The sequence below is a fragment of the Microtus oregoni genome, unplaced genomic scaffold (genome assembly GCF_018167655.1).
Source record: "Microtus oregoni isolate MIOR12 unplaced genomic scaffold, Mior012 000021F_ref0000039, whole genome shotgun sequence".
Taxonomy (NCBI): Eukaryota; Metazoa; Chordata; class Mammalia; order Rodentia; family Cricetidae; genus Microtus; species Microtus oregoni.
In genome coordinates, this window is record NW_024543080.1 from 20,844,235 (window position 1) to 20,860,378 (window position 16,144).

The following is a 16,144-nucleotide window of genomic DNA, read 5'->3' on the forward strand; positions in this document are numbered from 1 at the left end:
TGATAGCCATGCATCTTGGATACAGCTATCTGTTAACAGATGTTGTGATCTCTGGGATTCTGGCCATGTACATATAGTGACCTTCAGAGCCTGAGCCTGGAGGAAGCTTTGGTAAAACATGCAGGATGAACTGTGACTCCGAGCTAGTGGCCCATCACTGATGCTTGCCTCAGATTAGAGTACCCCGGGAGTGTTGGGAGCCAGGGACCCAGTATGTGGGATCTGATGGGTGTTGTTGACTTCTGCCCTCTTGTATGCTTTTAGATTATGTTACATGTATGTACTCAGAGAGTCTGGTAGGGGGACCAGGCTGGTTGAGTTGGATGGCAGCCTTCCCAATCAAAGTATAATGCTAATAGGTGTCATGGGACTGCTGCAAAGGGCCTGGCTGGGAAGTCTCCCTCCTCATCGCCTGTCATTGTGAGTGTGAGTAGACACCAGCTCGTACCCCTGACTTCTGAGCAAGTCAACACCTCATCTTCACTGTGCGACAACCTCTTCTGCATGAATGACATTTATAAAGGGCCATAATGACCTAAGTCCTAGTGAAAGAGGCCAATTTCTGCTTCTAAGGAAATAACCTCAGAAGGGTGAAGGAAAGAAACGGAAAATACCAACACTGAGTTGCTTCCTAGGCAAGTACTCTGCCTTCTGTGTCTCTTATTCTCTTGATATTTTGGTTGTGAGCCTTAGCCTATAGTAGAAGAGTCATCTCTCCAGCCCGGTTTCTCTTACTCTTTAAAAGTGGTAGGTTTGAACTGGCCTTCCCAAAGGACCTACTGGCAAGGAAAAAGAGATCATTGTTCAGTGTTTTGAAAGAAGCTGGAATGAAAACGTGATTGAATTGGCTCCAGCCCCACCTGACTGCAGATTCTCAGGGAGGAGTATCTTGATTAAGTCTGGCCAGTGTCCTAGGAGTACCTTCTTCAAGGCTCTGCCCTGGGCCCTCTGTTGACCTTGACTTCTGTCAGAGGTCCTTTTCTGTTGCTTTCAGTACAATCCAGGCTTCGCTGGTTGTTCACAGTCTAGGCAGGATTTCACTGTAGGGAGAAGGAACCCTGGGTATCACTAGGAACCTGTAAACATACTAGTCGTCCTTGCTTTTTTTAACTGGTCACTTCAGGTCAGTTGGACATATACACCGGCACACATTCCTACAGTCACTTAACTTGATTTGATTTGATTGGGTTCTATTCTTTCGAGGCAGGATCTTGCCTTGTAACTCTGGCTGTCCTGGAACTTGCTTATCTAGGCAGGCTGGCCTTGAACTCACAGAGATCTACCTGCCTCTGCTTCTCTGGGTCTAGGATTAAAGTTCTACACCACCAGGTCTTATGGTGACTTTCTAATCCTGAATCCAATTTGGCCCTCACCTCACCTCTGTTTAGCAAAGAGAAAAGCAATAAGAAACTGAGAAACGGTGGTGGATAGCTGAGGTAACTTTCCTGGGATAAAGAGGACAGCCAGCAAAACTCCAGGGCAAGGCTTAGGGTTAGGGCTGTTTACCATCAAGGAAGCAGAGGAACAATGCATGGTTATTCCAAGTTGAGGGCTTTTAGACCCAAGGGAATTATACTAATTAGGATTACATCTGGTAAGCAAGAGAACATTAAGTGGTATAGGATTAAGAGCCTGGAAGTTTTATTTCTCTCATGGAACACAAAGTCTCGGGTAGCAAGACTAGGACTGAGATGTCGTCACACTGATGCCATCAGGAACCCAGACTTCCTTCTGTTTTTCAGTTTAGTGTCCACCCTCAAGCTTGTCACTCCATGCGCTCAAAATGGCCATTCACCACGGTATCACGCAGAAGTTTCAGGCAGGAAGGGAGCCGAGAGTGTTTCCTTTAAAGAACATTCTGGCATGTCTCTGCCAGTGAGTTTTGTTCATACCTTATTGACTTGAATTGTGATCCGAGACCAGCCATCCGCTGGAGGGGGGAAGAGCATGACTGCCGTGACAGATCTCTGGTGGGCAGGCAGGCAGCAGTGGCTGGGAGAGTGGCCTCCTTAACATGCAACAGGACGGACGCCTGCATTTTTATGCTGCAGTCTCGTTCATTTAATCATTTTATCACCCTGAAAATGCAAGAAGACAAATGGATGGGTGCCGTTCATTGTTCCCAGCACACAATATTAAGTGTCAGTAGCACGCTGCCTGTCCGTTCACACCACTGTGAAGTCCATGGCAGATACAGCATGCTGTTCATTTGAGGGTCTATACTCAGGGTCTGCGCCTCTCAGAAGAACTTGTTCCCAGAACTTGCTAAAACCACATTCAGGAAAAGATGACAGCATATCATCTTCCTCAATATAGGAAGGAAAAAAAAAAAAAAACCCACCAGCTAGGCTCAGTCACTATTGCTAAGAGTCATTAGTAACTACTCAGTGATGTAGGAGAATTTTGCTTTGGCTTCATAACAACACTCCGAGTTAAATGCTGTTATTGCTGATGTTTTCTTACAGAGGAGGAAACGGAAATTCAGAGAGGGTAAGCCACATACCTGGGATACCCAGCGTGAGGCAGAGCTAGGATGCAAATTTCAGGCTTGTTTCCTCAGCACTCATACCAAACCCAGCTTCCTCTTTACTGCTGTTCACTAGCTCTGACTCACTCCTGCATACCAGCCTTCACTGCCAGGGAATTCAAGTTTGGGCCTCAACAAAATTAGCAATGACTGTGTCAGGCTTTATCAGGATTGCACGTGTCTGATCTCGGCTATGCAAGTACAGTGTGCACTAAATGCTGGCCCTGCCTTGCCTCCGTGCCCAGCTCGGATGTCAAACTCTCAGTCACTATGCAGCTGATTGCAGTTCCTGTCCCTCTCTAGACACTCCTGAACTCCTCTTCCTCACAGGTGTGCAGCCTGTGAATTCTAAATGGAACTGTCCGTTTGAGCCATCTCTCTGAAGACTTAGAGTTGGTGAGACGAGCTAACTCTTTTTGAATATGGAGTCTTGGGAGCATCTTGACTGTCCAGAGCTCAGGCACCTGATTCTTATTCAACTTTAAGCTGAAAGAAGTCATGGAGTCAAATCCTATGAGAAACCATGGATATTAACTTTATTTCCGTAACGGAGGCTCAGACACTGCAACTAAATGCCAGCGCTTAGTTCGGGGAGGAAGGAGGGTGACTCTCTCCCCCGCAGCCCAAGACCCTGCTTACACAGCACTCCTGTCTATTAGGGGCTCATTAGTATTTTCAAAGAAAAGAGCCTGGTCTCCTGGCGACCAGCACGGCATCCCTGTGGTCCCCTGTGTCAGGAGAGTGAAGGGTAAAGTGTCGCAAATTCGTGTTCTGAATGTGCATCCATGCTCAGGAGGGCGGCTCTGCTTTCGACACCTCCTTGAGGTGGCATCAAGAAGCCGAGAGGCTCCAGAGATGCTAATTTCTGAGTGTCTCTCCGCAGCAGGCTGCAGGATGGCTTTTGATTATTCGCTCATTCACACGTGGAGTTGAATGTGCCATGCCCGTGCCCTCTCCTAACGCGGCTTCACTCGCAGCCTGGCTGCTCCTCGCCAGTGATGTAAATGTACCAGCTGCTTCCCAGGAGCCAGTCCGAATCCTGCAGGAGGGGCCCATCCCTCTCCCAGGCATCAGCTTGCTGCCTTCAGCCTAAGCCCTCTTGCCAACCATGGTGGGTCTCTCCGATCTCCCATCACCTTATTGGAGATGCCCAGAGCTAATCCTCTTACTGGTTCATGATTTATAGTGTGCCTTAATCTCCAGACTCCAAGGCAGATGCACTATCATCTTCTGACTGTGGGGACATGAACAGACTTGTTTAAAGGGGCTGCGCTGGGCTGACTGAGGTGGTCAGGAGGAAGGCGGCAGGCTGATCAGAAAATGAAGGCGCTTCTGCTGCTGGTCCTGCCCTGGCTGAGCCCTGCTAACTACATTGACAATGTGGGCAACCTGCACTTCCTGTACTCGGAACTGTGAGTCCCCTCTCAGTGCCTGCATCTGTGTGTGTGTGTGTGTGTGTGTGTGTGTGTGTGTGTGTGTGTTGGGTGGATGGAGGTGGCTTCTGAGTCACTTTCCCAGCTGGTCTATTCTGTTTCCGGCAGTAATTCTGTGTATACAGCATGTGTTTGAATACAGTTCCCTGTGGCAGTTAAGGCAGCATGCTTAGTGCTCTGTGACTTAAAAGAAAACACCATCTTAATGGGTGTGCTGCTTCCCCAGCAAGGCAGCCCCCACTCCTGTGCTAAAACTGTGTGTGTGTGTGTGTGTGTGTGTGTGTGTGCGCGCGCGCGCGCGCGCGCGTGCACGCACGCACTCAGTCTTTTCTTGATAGATGAGACTTCTTTCCCTTTCCATAAATAGAACTGAGAGCAATTAAGATCAGAGCTTGCATGCAGGAATGTGCACTCGCATAAGGGACTTCTGGGGACTACTAGTCCTTTTATTGAGATCGTCACAGCCAATGCCTGGAGACAGGTGGGGTGTCAGTAAGGAGGAACGATAACCTATGCATTAAAAGTGTAAATTTTTATTTTGACTTTTGATCATTTTTAAGCATGGAAATAAATGCCATTGATGCCCATACTCCCATACATAATCTCAAGATTAATAGTTTAGCAAGCTCCAGGATATCCAAGGCTGTGTAACTATGTAGCAAGACCCTGCCTCAAAAAATATATACATACATACATACACACATATAAAGATATATACACACACACATATATATGTGCACACATGTTTAAAATTGTCTTGAGTAAATGTAGTTGTCATAAGATTTCACCCTAAATATTTTGCAGTATACTTCTAAAACATAGTTGTATTTCTCTACATGCCTAGTGCCTATTTCATAGGGGGAAATGACCCTCTAACTTTAAGTATGTTCCTGGCTCCTTTGTTGGAAGGATTGCAGGCTAGAGCGGGTGGTTTCTGCCCATCACAGAAAATGTGTTGCTCAGCCCCCAGTATTTACAAACTCCTCCTTACTAACCAGGCAAGAAGCTACAGCAGGAATGTTTTTTTTCTTTCAGGGATGGGATCTTTCTGTGCCCTAGGCTAACCCAGAACTTTCATTCTCCTGCCTCAGTGTCCTGAGCACTGGTGTGACAGGTGTGTTCTTCTGGGACCAGGACAGAGAACAAGAAATCTAAGTTGCGTTTCATAGAGTTCTGGTTGGAAAAGCTGACCTGGTCTGACTTCAGTCATGACTCCATTCACGGATGTGTGGAAACAACTCGTGTTGCTTTGTTCTTCGTCGGATTAACCAGTTTGTCAGACAGTAGCTATGTAGTAAATGTTGACAACTAGAACAAGAAACTTGAAGGCAAGGCATTCATTCTATAAGAGGCTGTATGTCGGGAGGGTCTGGGCTACTTAACTGACATGTAACGCTAGTGCACCTGAGATCAGAAAACTCAGAGAAAAGTGTTTGACTTTAACTTCAACTATGGGAGCCCCAGGGGAGACTATGACATTGCAAAAGCCTTTCTTGAAAAATATACAGTGGTAGCGCTCACTGGAGTTGTGCGAAGTCTCCTTGCCCTCTCCCAGTGGTGCCTGAGGTTGGGGTCTCTGGAATGCAGGGCCACAGCATCCTTTCTGCCTACCCCACCCACCTGTATCCCTGCCAGCCACTGTGTTAGTTTTCTACGACAGCGGTAACAAATGTCCACCAACTGGGTATTTTGATGCCTATTCTTTCCATGTTTTGGAGTCCAGATACTTGAAATCAGAGGATAAGGCATGTCCACTTTGACATAGTGGGGAAACCCTTTACGTACTCCTTCCTCAGTCCACTGGCTCTAAGCATCCTTTTGCTGTGACCTTGTGACTCCAGTTTCTCTCTGTCTACATATGACCTTCTCTTCTGTGTCCTTTCCAATTCTGTTTATGTCTCTTTCCCTCCTCCTCATATCATTTTCCTACAGTGCTGGGTACCAAACCTAGGACCTTGAACATGCTAGGAAGCCATAGAATGGCATCCCAGCACCTCCTCCTCTCGTAAGGGTATTGTCACCATGTTTAGGCCCAGTTGGATAGTCCCCCGCCCCCCATGATCTTATCTTGAGACCTTTAGCCTAATTTAATTTCAGTCCTAAGGCATGTTATCTAAATGAGATCACCTTCACACACAATGCTGAATGGAGTTACTTTGGGGGCCTACCTTTGGCCTCCTTTAGAACTTGTAGAAGAGCCTGTCCAGTTACTTTCATTCCTGTAGCCTTGTTGAAGGAAGGATTTTCATTTTAGTTCAACAGTTTTCCTCCTGTAAGTACAGGGCTCAGAGGCACAGTCTCTTTTGGATGAGCTGAGTGGACACACGCAGGTCACTCTGAAGCGCTTCAGAAAGCGAGATGCTATCGAGTGTCTAGAACAGCATTTCTAAACTCATTGGTCAGAACTTGTTAGTAGTCTCCAGTTACGGAGGAGGTGAAACTTGTCCACTTCTGGTTACCAGAGAACTTTGGGGAGGGAGCTAGACCTTGAAGTATAGGTAGGAATTGGGCACAGTGAGGGGTGGAGAGAGCTTTCCCAAATACCAAATAGCACTGGTTATTACGCAAACTTTAACAATTTCATTCTGAACCGTGTGTGAGACTTCTCAGCTAGTTTAATGTCCTGAGCAGAGGTGGCAGGAGGTGAGTATATGTCCTTAAGGTGAAGAACTCCATCTCCTGTCTACCATGGCCCCCAGGACCTCAGAGGGAGAACCACAGGGATTTGCCGGTTTCCCTCCCCTCTCATTTGGACTCTGTTACACGGATAAAGCTTGCTCAGCGTCCCCAGCACTTCCAGATGCAGAGTGTCCCTTGAGTTCCCTACCCACTAGCACCAAGTTCTGCCCACTGGGGACCTATCTGAGACACTGGAGCTAATTAGTAAACGATTCAAAATTCAGTCCAGGACTGTCCCAACTCCCATGCTTCCAGGAACCTGGTAGGAAATGTTTAAAATAGAAGTCACTTAAGTAAAAAAGCAAAAGTCCTAGGTGAGTTCCGCAGCCAACTGTAGAATGTGTGTTAAGTAGAGTTGTGCCTGAAGGCAGAAGTCAAACTGAAAGGTTGCTTCTCATTGTGGTCCATTTGTGACTGAGGGAAGCTGTGCTAACAAATTAATTCTGATCTTGCTCACAGATAATCCCAGCTAAGTTCCAGAACACAGCTCTGTACTTGAAGAACTGAGGTGTAGTCGCTACCTGCTCAGTGGCCTACTGTGGTATTTGTGACGTTTCTTCCATTTAAACTCAGTATTTAGTTCAGCAAAAAATTCCAGGGAAAAGCATTGGTGTTTAGAGTATAGCGTGCATCTCATTGCCTGCAGCAAACCTTCAAGAACATGTACTAAGAACTGAAAGACTTTGTGCTTTCTCCACCTTGAAAGTTCCTAGTCCCTATCAACTTTGGGGAACGCGACTTGCTGCCACTTTTTGGTGGCTCTTGTGACCTGCTCATGCCAAAGGGGCAGGCTGAGCGGGCTTCAAGCAAGTGTGCAGGACAAGCTGAGACTTTGCTTTTTAGAGCCCACCTTCTGTCTACTGTAAGGTGTTCTCAACAGGGCTGTTCAGCATGGTCACTAGAAGAACCCATGTTCATGAAATTAATGCTATGGCTTAGCTCTGTGACTTCTCAGGAAGCCAGGACGTACCACCTCTCTCGAACTTAGACAAAGAGTTTTGATTTGTGAGTGGAGTCACTATGCATAGTAGCCATTCCTGGAGAGAGAAATCACACTCTAGTCCCTGGTCCCTGTGAGATAGTTGTCTGCACAGATGTGGTCTGTTTCCATCAGAGCTGTGTACTAGAGAAGTTAGGATAAGAGACTCTAAATTTGCAACTTGAATTATTTAGGGCTACAGAGGGCCAAGGCCTTCTGAAGAAACTGCCAAGAACAGCAGGAGGGATGGAAGTCTTGTGTGTATCTTTCTTGCATACTGGGTCCAGACCACAAGCCAAGGGCACGGGGACACAGATCACCCACCAAGTATCTTAGGACCCAGAAGACTAAACACCCAGCACCTCCCTAGAAGAACTTTCTCTGAGCAGTCTGCCAAGCACACCACTGACGAATCACACTGACTGTCTGCACCAGAGGTATTGCGTGCTGGGGCAGTCAGTCAAATACAGTTGGGCATCTGGGGTTTGGAAGTGAGAGGTCAGCTTGCTTTCCTTTTGTCTGTCACTCTAGGTGATCTATACTTGCTCTTCCTTTTCTGTGTCAAGGTCCTAGGACAGTAACCACAGTGTTTCTTTTTCCTCCCTCATTGACCTCAGCTGTTGGCTAGAAAGCGGGGAGGGGGGAATGGTCTGTGGGTCTTCGTGTGACTAGAGAGCCGCACCGGTGTGGATCACTGCTCTTGGATTCTTCCAGAAGGAAGAGAAGGGACGAGGGACAAGAGAGATGACTTTCAGCACCCTTTCTCCCTCATTCTCACCGTGTTAACGACCCCACCCCCCACGTCTGAGGTCCACACGAACTGACTCAGCTCTATGGACTTGCCAGCAAATGTTGTCCAAACTGACTCTCAAAGAATTTGTTTGTTTTTCAATAATCTTGAAAGAAAAAAAGAATGTCTCCAGATTTTTCTTGCTGTATGTTTTGAACAGCTGAGGTCAAGCTTTGATGGGATAAAATGACCTGAGGTGGAGAAGTCCTGTCCCAGCAAAGGTGAAGATCAATTTCAAGGACTTCTTTGGGCTCATGAATATCTTCAAAGGCTTTCAGTTGGGGGGGGGGGGAGAACCATGGCCTCCCACTGTACCCTGTACCCAGCCTTCAGTACAAGTTTCCACATTTTCCCTTAAATTTTAGGCTTGTTTGTTTGGAACGAAATGGAAGCTGTGGTTCCTGACCCATTTTATGCTAGGCTCACCGAATGCTTTTTTGTAATGGAATGATGATTCTTTGATGTTCACAGAGCATGGCAACCTTGTTCCATGGCTTTAAGTTTTTTATTTATTTTTTTTCTTTTGCTCCTTGATAATCCACAAGTTCTCTTTTGGCAGCCGCGGAACAATTCTGTTTCCTAACTCTTTGCTGGTTTCAACAGCTCTTCCTTGAAAAACCTCTACTCCATCCAAACCCAGCAGTTTCAAGACGCTGCTCAAGGGCTGTCCAGTCGTGTCTATCTTTCTAGTTGCATGACTTGTCAGGCAAAGTTAGGATTTCTTTAATAGCCCTATTGGTTCAGGTTTGTTTCATTTTCTTTCATCTTCATTCTAACTCGCTACCGTGGGAAATTTTAAACAATGAAAGGAAAGAAGGGAAAAAAGAACGTCGGGTCTCTTACATCCGTCGTTAGCAGTTATCAGCCCGTGGTCGTGTTTCTTTCATCTTTATGCCCTTGAATTATTTGGAATCAAATAGTAGACATGATTATCATTTTTATCTGTCAACATCTTGGCAGTTCATCTCTAGAAAGTGGTTTTGTTTAGTTTGACTTTTTCCTTTTTTGTTGCTGATTTTATTTATTTATTTATTTATTTATTTATTTATTTTTTGGAAGTATATCATTTACATAACCCAGGCTAGCCTTGGATTTGTGGTCCTCCTGCCTCAACTACCTGAGTTCTTGGATTGTGGCCATGTGCCACCACTCCCAAGAAAAGGGTAAATTCTTAAGAAATGTGACCACAACATTAACATCACAACAAGACAAATAACTAATTCCTTAAGAGCGAATAACCATCAGCTCCAACTGTCTCTATAACCATCAGCTCCAACTGTCTCTAAAACCATCAGCTCCAACTGTCTCTAAAACCATCAGCTCCAACTGTCTCTATAACCATCAGCTCCAACTGTCTCTACCATTTCATTGTTTTCCTTCTGACGGGTTGGTTGCAGCTTGTTGCCATAGTTGTCTTCCTCTTCTTTCTCACTCATGCTGCCTCGACAGAATGTGTTGATAAAGTGAATTTGGAGGAATATAGCTTTGTCAAAGTACAAGTGCTACACTAATGTAGATTGTAATTTATTACCCAAGTAGAAGAAATCTTGAGACCCAAAACATTGCATGCTAAAGTCCCTGTGAATTTATTTACCATTTTATCTGAATCCAGTTTTTTGGTGACAAGACATTTGGAGGGACCTTAAGGAGCACAAAAAGGGAAATACCTTTTCCCCAGTACAGTATTTACCAAGTTTTAAATCATCGACTTACATCAATAAAGATATATTCATATGCCTGTCATATATAGTTATTTCTATACAGAATTAAATATAGCTCCATGAACATATGCATACATATCCATATATACTATCATAGATATATATTTATATAACTAGTAATATATATCATCTGTGCATAGTTTATATGTATTGTCATACCATAGGTATCTATAAATTTTGCACATGTCTACTACATTAATATATACATGGAACATGGACAAAATCATTTTAAAAGGCAAAGAAGTTGCCTTTAGAGTTTTAGTGCAGCCCCCTCCCTCCACCCCCAGTTCTGCACACTTTGGCGACTGATGTTTGAGAAATAAGCTTTTTGGACTCCTTGGCATAAGAACACAACATTCTCAAAGCTAACAGAGGACAGTTTCTCCCTCACAATCTGGGGTGGGTCTTGGAAGGAATGGGCAGGAAATGGCCCGATTTTGCAGGCCAAATAAAACTTCAGGCCAGAGCAGCAGACATCCTTTTTTCTTAGTCATCGTCCCCTTTTGTAGAAAGGACAGGGACTGTCTTTCTCAGTGGCCTCTCTCCCCTGGAGCTCTCCATGGCCCACACTGCTTTGTGTCATCCAGAGTGGCCCTGCAGGGCCAGGCATGCTGAGACTGAGCTGTGTTTAACAAAGAAGGCCATCAGACTGCTAAGGCTGGCTAGAGTTCTTTCAGGAATGCACATGTCCCCGGAACCCTGGGTCATGCTCAAGCCTTTAGTGACTTTCCTCCTGCCTCTGGGTTTCTTGTTCTCTTGCATCCCTCCAGCAAAGCGGGCTTGGTGCTCCCTTCAAGCCCATTTCTCTTGTTCCAGCCTTACACACTCTTGCACACTCTTCTGAGATCCTGGACACCCTTCTCGAGCCTCTCCCTTCTCTAAGTTATTCTACCCAAAACAATGAGAAAGGAAGAAACCGGGACTTCGTGACAGGGAGGAACCCTCTTGTCACCCCTGCACTATAAGTGGTACTCACAAGAAGAGGACCTGGTGAGGGGCTACCAGGCCTTCTCTGGAGTCAGCCTGGCTGACTCCCTTACAAAGGGCAATTGAAGGGCAAGTTACTCGGTCCTGCTGAGCTTTCCTCATAAACAACAAAAAAGAAGGTAACAACACCTACCTCACAGGTGGTTGTGAGCGCTGAATAAAATATGAAATATTTAATACAATGACTGATATGGAGGAAGCCCATATGTTGTGGATTTTGCTAGTCTTGCAAGAATATATAACCCTGAAACCATTTTATTATCTCTGAAATGACTGCATATAAAGAAATGTGGCCCTGCTTTTCTTGGTGATTTGTAAAATAACAGAATATTTCCCAATAGACGGAGTCTGATTTAATTCGGAACACAGCTCTGTCCCCAGGGAGCATGGGTAAACAGATCAGAGAAGAGGGATTAGTGACACGGCCCCTCTTTCTCTGCTTCACTGCAGCTGAGACAGGGTTACTGCCATCCTGAGTGAAGTCTCAGCAGCGAGGGCCACACTTGCCCTTGACTCAGCAATGGGTCTTAGACCACACCTGCTCCCTTCCTCCTTAGGAGTCACTCCTCAGCTATTCAGTTCCCTTCTTATTACTACGACACCACAGCACCTACTTCCTCTTTCCTGTCCATCTTCCCCTCCCTCAGGAGATGAGGACACAGCTCGGCACATTCTTAGGCTGGTGGAGCCTGGTGACCCCTGTGGCCCAGCTCTGTAGCTATTTAGAGCCTCAGGAGATCTTGAAGGCGATCCAACAACTTGTTTTATAAATGGAGAAACTAAGGCATCACAGTTCACCCTATGGGACCCTAAATAAGTCATGACATTTTGCTACAATCAATATATTCGCTATTTTTAGTATGACATGCCCTCAGGAGCAATAAAATCAGTTGTTGGCATTTTTGGCTAACAACATTGGGTGACAAAATACCATAGCTGTGACACACATGACCTTGCATATTACCCATGAGGAACTGAGTATCCTCTGATGGAGTCAGACCTCTTGGGCATGCTCAGAAAATGACATCATGGGATTTCCCTGTTCAATTTTGTACAAATACGACCTGGGGACATTTGATGGTAATAAAGCTATGGATTTGAATGAAGCATTCTAAGATCTTTATGGGATTCTAAGGATTTCATATACAAAGGTCCGCGAACTACAAGCTATAATTTATCCTTAAAAATGTGGCCCTCTTTGGTAGTAAAGCCATTGCTGAGGGACCCATGTACCTCCATGCCCCTGTAAACACCCCTGATGAAATTCACTAGGTCTCACAGATGCACACACACAGACACATGCAGAGACACACAGACACACACACACACACAGGCACACAATACACAGGCACACATATACACAGGAACACACACAGAGACATACAGATGCACAGACAGACAACAACACAGAGAGAGAGAGATGAAAGAAGTGGGCTACTTTGGAAGAGGAAGGAGATTAGCAAGACGGGGCGTGGGGGGGGGACACCAAGAGAGGTAACAAATGAGGGTCGCATTATGATGTGTATGAAAATGTCCTAGTGAAACCCACTTTTTAAATATAATTACCACAAGCTAATAAAAAGCATTTTGAAAAAGCAAAGAAGGAACTGTGGTCTCCAAAGCCACTTAGACATGAGTTAAAACACTGAACACTTAATAGCTATGTGATCTCCAGCAGATTATTGAGCCTCGTTTGGTTCCCTCTTAATGACGATGGGGTCAAGACTCCAACACAGTGTACATGAAGCACTCGGGCACCTGCAGCCGGTGAGCGTGCTGCAAGCATTAGTGGCCTTGGTTGACCTTTGCAGCAAAAGCAGAAAACTCTCTTTTCAGCACCAAAGCACAGAGATGGAGTGAGGTCTAAGAAGCATCTGCAGACAGCCCAGCAGGGACTAGAGTGGTAGATCTACTTTTTCCCTGTCCCTTCTATTGTCTCCAGGACAATAGCATTGCTGACGCGGGTCTTCAAGTTACCCCGGGCCTGTAAGTCACACCAGTTCAGGCCAGGTGGAAAGATGATGATGGATTCTGAAGGAGGGATTTCTAGATTACTTTTTTCTGGGTGGAATGTTCAGGTAGTTTCTCTGGCCTATTAAAGTGATGCTGAAGATGGAGCTTTTAAAGCTGAAGTAGTCAAGAGAGCAGCGTCAATATGCTCTCCCAGTGGGGGCAGGGGCAGGGGCATGGCTCCATGCTGCCATTTGTCACGGCCTACGGAGTTTTCCTCCCATTAAGGAATGTACACTCGGGTCAAGCCAGATCCTTGACTTTACAGCAAGAGGAGATTTCACGATTAGGCATTAATGAAGCCAAGCTGAAGTTTGCTAAATAAGTTTTTAGCATAGGTTTAAGCAGCAGGGGGTTACTAGGCTTTCAGGGAGAAACTAAGACATACAGATGTGTGGGTACGTGCTTCTCATGAGGGTCACACTGCATTGCTTTTACAATAGTCATAGAGGAGGTATTTTGGGTTCTGGAGTTATTATCTTCAAAGGGTCACTGTGAAATTTAAACAAAATCACAAAAGGGCTTCAGGGTATATGGGACAGGTTTATCGTGTGAGCGTGTGTGCACATGTGTGTCTCCTGACCACAGGGATACCACGGACTAGGGTATATGGGACAGGTTTATTGTGTGTGTGAGCGTGTGTGCACGTGTGTGTCTCCTGACCACAGGGACACCACAGACTAGGGTATATGGGACAGGTTTAGTGTGTGTGAGCGAGTGTGCACATGTGTGTCTTCTGACCACAGGGACACCACGGACTAGGGTATATGGGACAGGTTTATTGTGTGTGAGCGTGTGTGCACGTGTGTGTCTCCTGACCACAGGGACACTATGGACTACGGTATATGGGACAGGTTTATTGTGTGTGTGAGCGTGTGTGCACGTGTGTGTCTTCTGATCACAGGGACACCATGGACTAGGGGACCTTTGCTAATGAGCAGTCTTCTGATGCTGGCTGTTTTCACTCTCCTGGCCTTTTGCTGTTTGGGGGCCCACCACCCAGCTTCCAAATAAATCACACATGGAGGCTTAATTTTTACTTATGAATGTCCGGTCTTAGTTTGCCTTATTTCTTGACTTTTTTTTTCAAATTAACCCATTTATCTTTTGCTTCTAGATTTTTATCTTTCCCTATTTCTGTATACCTTTCTTTATTTCTTACTCTGTGGTTTACTGTGTAGCTGGCCCTTGACATCTTCCTCCTGCTCTTCCTCTCGCTCCTTGATCTTTTTCTCCCAGATTCCTCCTCCTATTTATAGTCTCTGCCTGCCAGCTCTGCCTATCCTTTCTCCTCCTTTGATATTGGTCATTCATCTCTTTATTAGACCAATCAGGTGTTTTAGGCAGTCACAGGAACACAGCTTCACAGAGTTAAACAAATACAGCAAAAAAGAATACAGGACATCTTTGCATCATTAAACAAGTGTCCAAAGCATAAACAAATGCAACACATCTCAAATTAATATTTCAAAACAGTCTTATTTTTGAGATTCCCTGAAAACTCGAAGAAGGAAAACAACATGCTCAAGGCGTAAGCCTGGTTTTATTTCCACTTTAATATTACTATCTGAAAATATCTCTATAAAAAATTATTATTGTCTCTATGTGCTAGAATTCTTAATTCTCAGCTAGCAAAGGATTTCAACCTGACTATAAAGTAAGAGGCCCCTTCCCCATCCCAGGTTCCCCCATGATTTCCCACATCTTTATCTTGCCTTAGTCCCAACGACATTGGTTAAAGTGGCCAGGCACAAATAATTTGGTTTTATGAGTTAAATTGATGATAAATTAAAGACGTTCTGCCTCTATTGAACTTGTTTTGGAATAGTCCTTCACTCTTAGAAGATGTCAGCACAGTTTTTGTGGCAAGAGCATCTGGTGGGACCAAGTGTGAGGACCTGAGTTCAAGCCCTAGTGCCCAGGTGAGAAACCAGGCATCCTGGTATTTATTTTTATAATCTGGTTCTGGGAAGGTAGAGGGCAGGAGAATCCCTGGGACTTTTGCAGGCAGCTGGTTTTACCTAATTGATTAGTGTCAGGTCCTAGTGAGAAACCCTGTCCTGGGGAATGATACTTGAAGTCTCCATACACATGTGCGCTTGCTCATGCATGCACGTGCGCGTGCACACACACACAAGTAAGTCAATAAATGAATGAAATAAAATTTTCTGGTCACCACCAGTAGGGTGTAGAAGTCTGTCTTCCCTGTGCCACAAACCTTGATAGTAGATTTGCAGTGACTTTGGGGAATTCTAGAATGATCACTCATAAACTAAAGTCAGGCAGAACAGCCTGTTTTAGGCATATGTCCTTGAACAATGACCACAAGTTCTATGAGTTGTCATGGCTGGTATACTGATGAGATTGTGAGGATTGAGGCCATGCCGTGCTGCCCCACTGTCTGCATATGGGCATCTCCATCAATGAGGCCATGCCGTGCTGCCCCACTGTCTGCATATGGGCACCATCCATTGATGCTGTTTGTGTTCCCTCCTTTACAAATTTACAAGCCAACTTCCTTCTTTCACTCCCTGAGAGCTATTTTCTTTTAGAGAAGGAAAGCCGTCAGTGTTGTCTTTCTTTCTGAGTTGAGGGTCTTCCCTGAGAGTCCCCGTTGGTCTCCCGGGGTTCTAGTGATCAAGAAATCACAATTCCTCTAGACATCACAAAAGGATTCTGAACTCTGCAAGAGATGCTGACTCCCCATGAAAAGCCCCTGGACATTCACCATCTGCTGGGGAGCCTTGAGAAATGGTGTCTGGGGCTTAAAATAGGACTGAAGAAGTGAAGAGAGCTAGGGAGAACAGTGTGTTCTCTTCCATCACAAGATAACCGACTTTGTTGTTTGTTTAAGTCTCTCAGTTGCTAACTGTCATGTAAAGAAAGTTCAAGGGTGACTGTCCACTTTCCAGGTGGCTTGTTGACAATCTCTGTCACACTTCTTTCTTCCCAGGGAGGCTGTCAGACCAGGGCTGGGGGCCAATAGGACCCCTACTTCATTTTCCTTCATACTTTGTA

The 16,144-nt window shown here is 45.4% G+C and overlaps 1 protein-coding gene across 3 annotated transcripts in view; it reads left to right on the forward strand.

Moving 5' to 3' along the window:
* Positions 1 to 16,144, forward strand: part of Lnx1 (ligand of numb-protein X 1) — a 108,881-nt gene that overhangs the window by 21,638 nt on the left and 71,099 nt on the right. Inside the window, exon 1 of one of the 3 annotated variants that reach the window (XM_041671087.1) lies at positions 3,467 to 3,939. The exons of the other annotated variants lie outside the window; for them this stretch is intronic. Coding sequence (XP_041527021.1) covers positions 3,848 to 3,939 — 92 coding nt within the window. The 5' untranslated portion in view covers positions 3,467 to 3,847. Of the gene's footprint in view, positions 1 to 3,466; positions 3,940 to 16,144 lie in introns of those variants that run through there. 3 annotated transcript variants of the gene reach the window in all.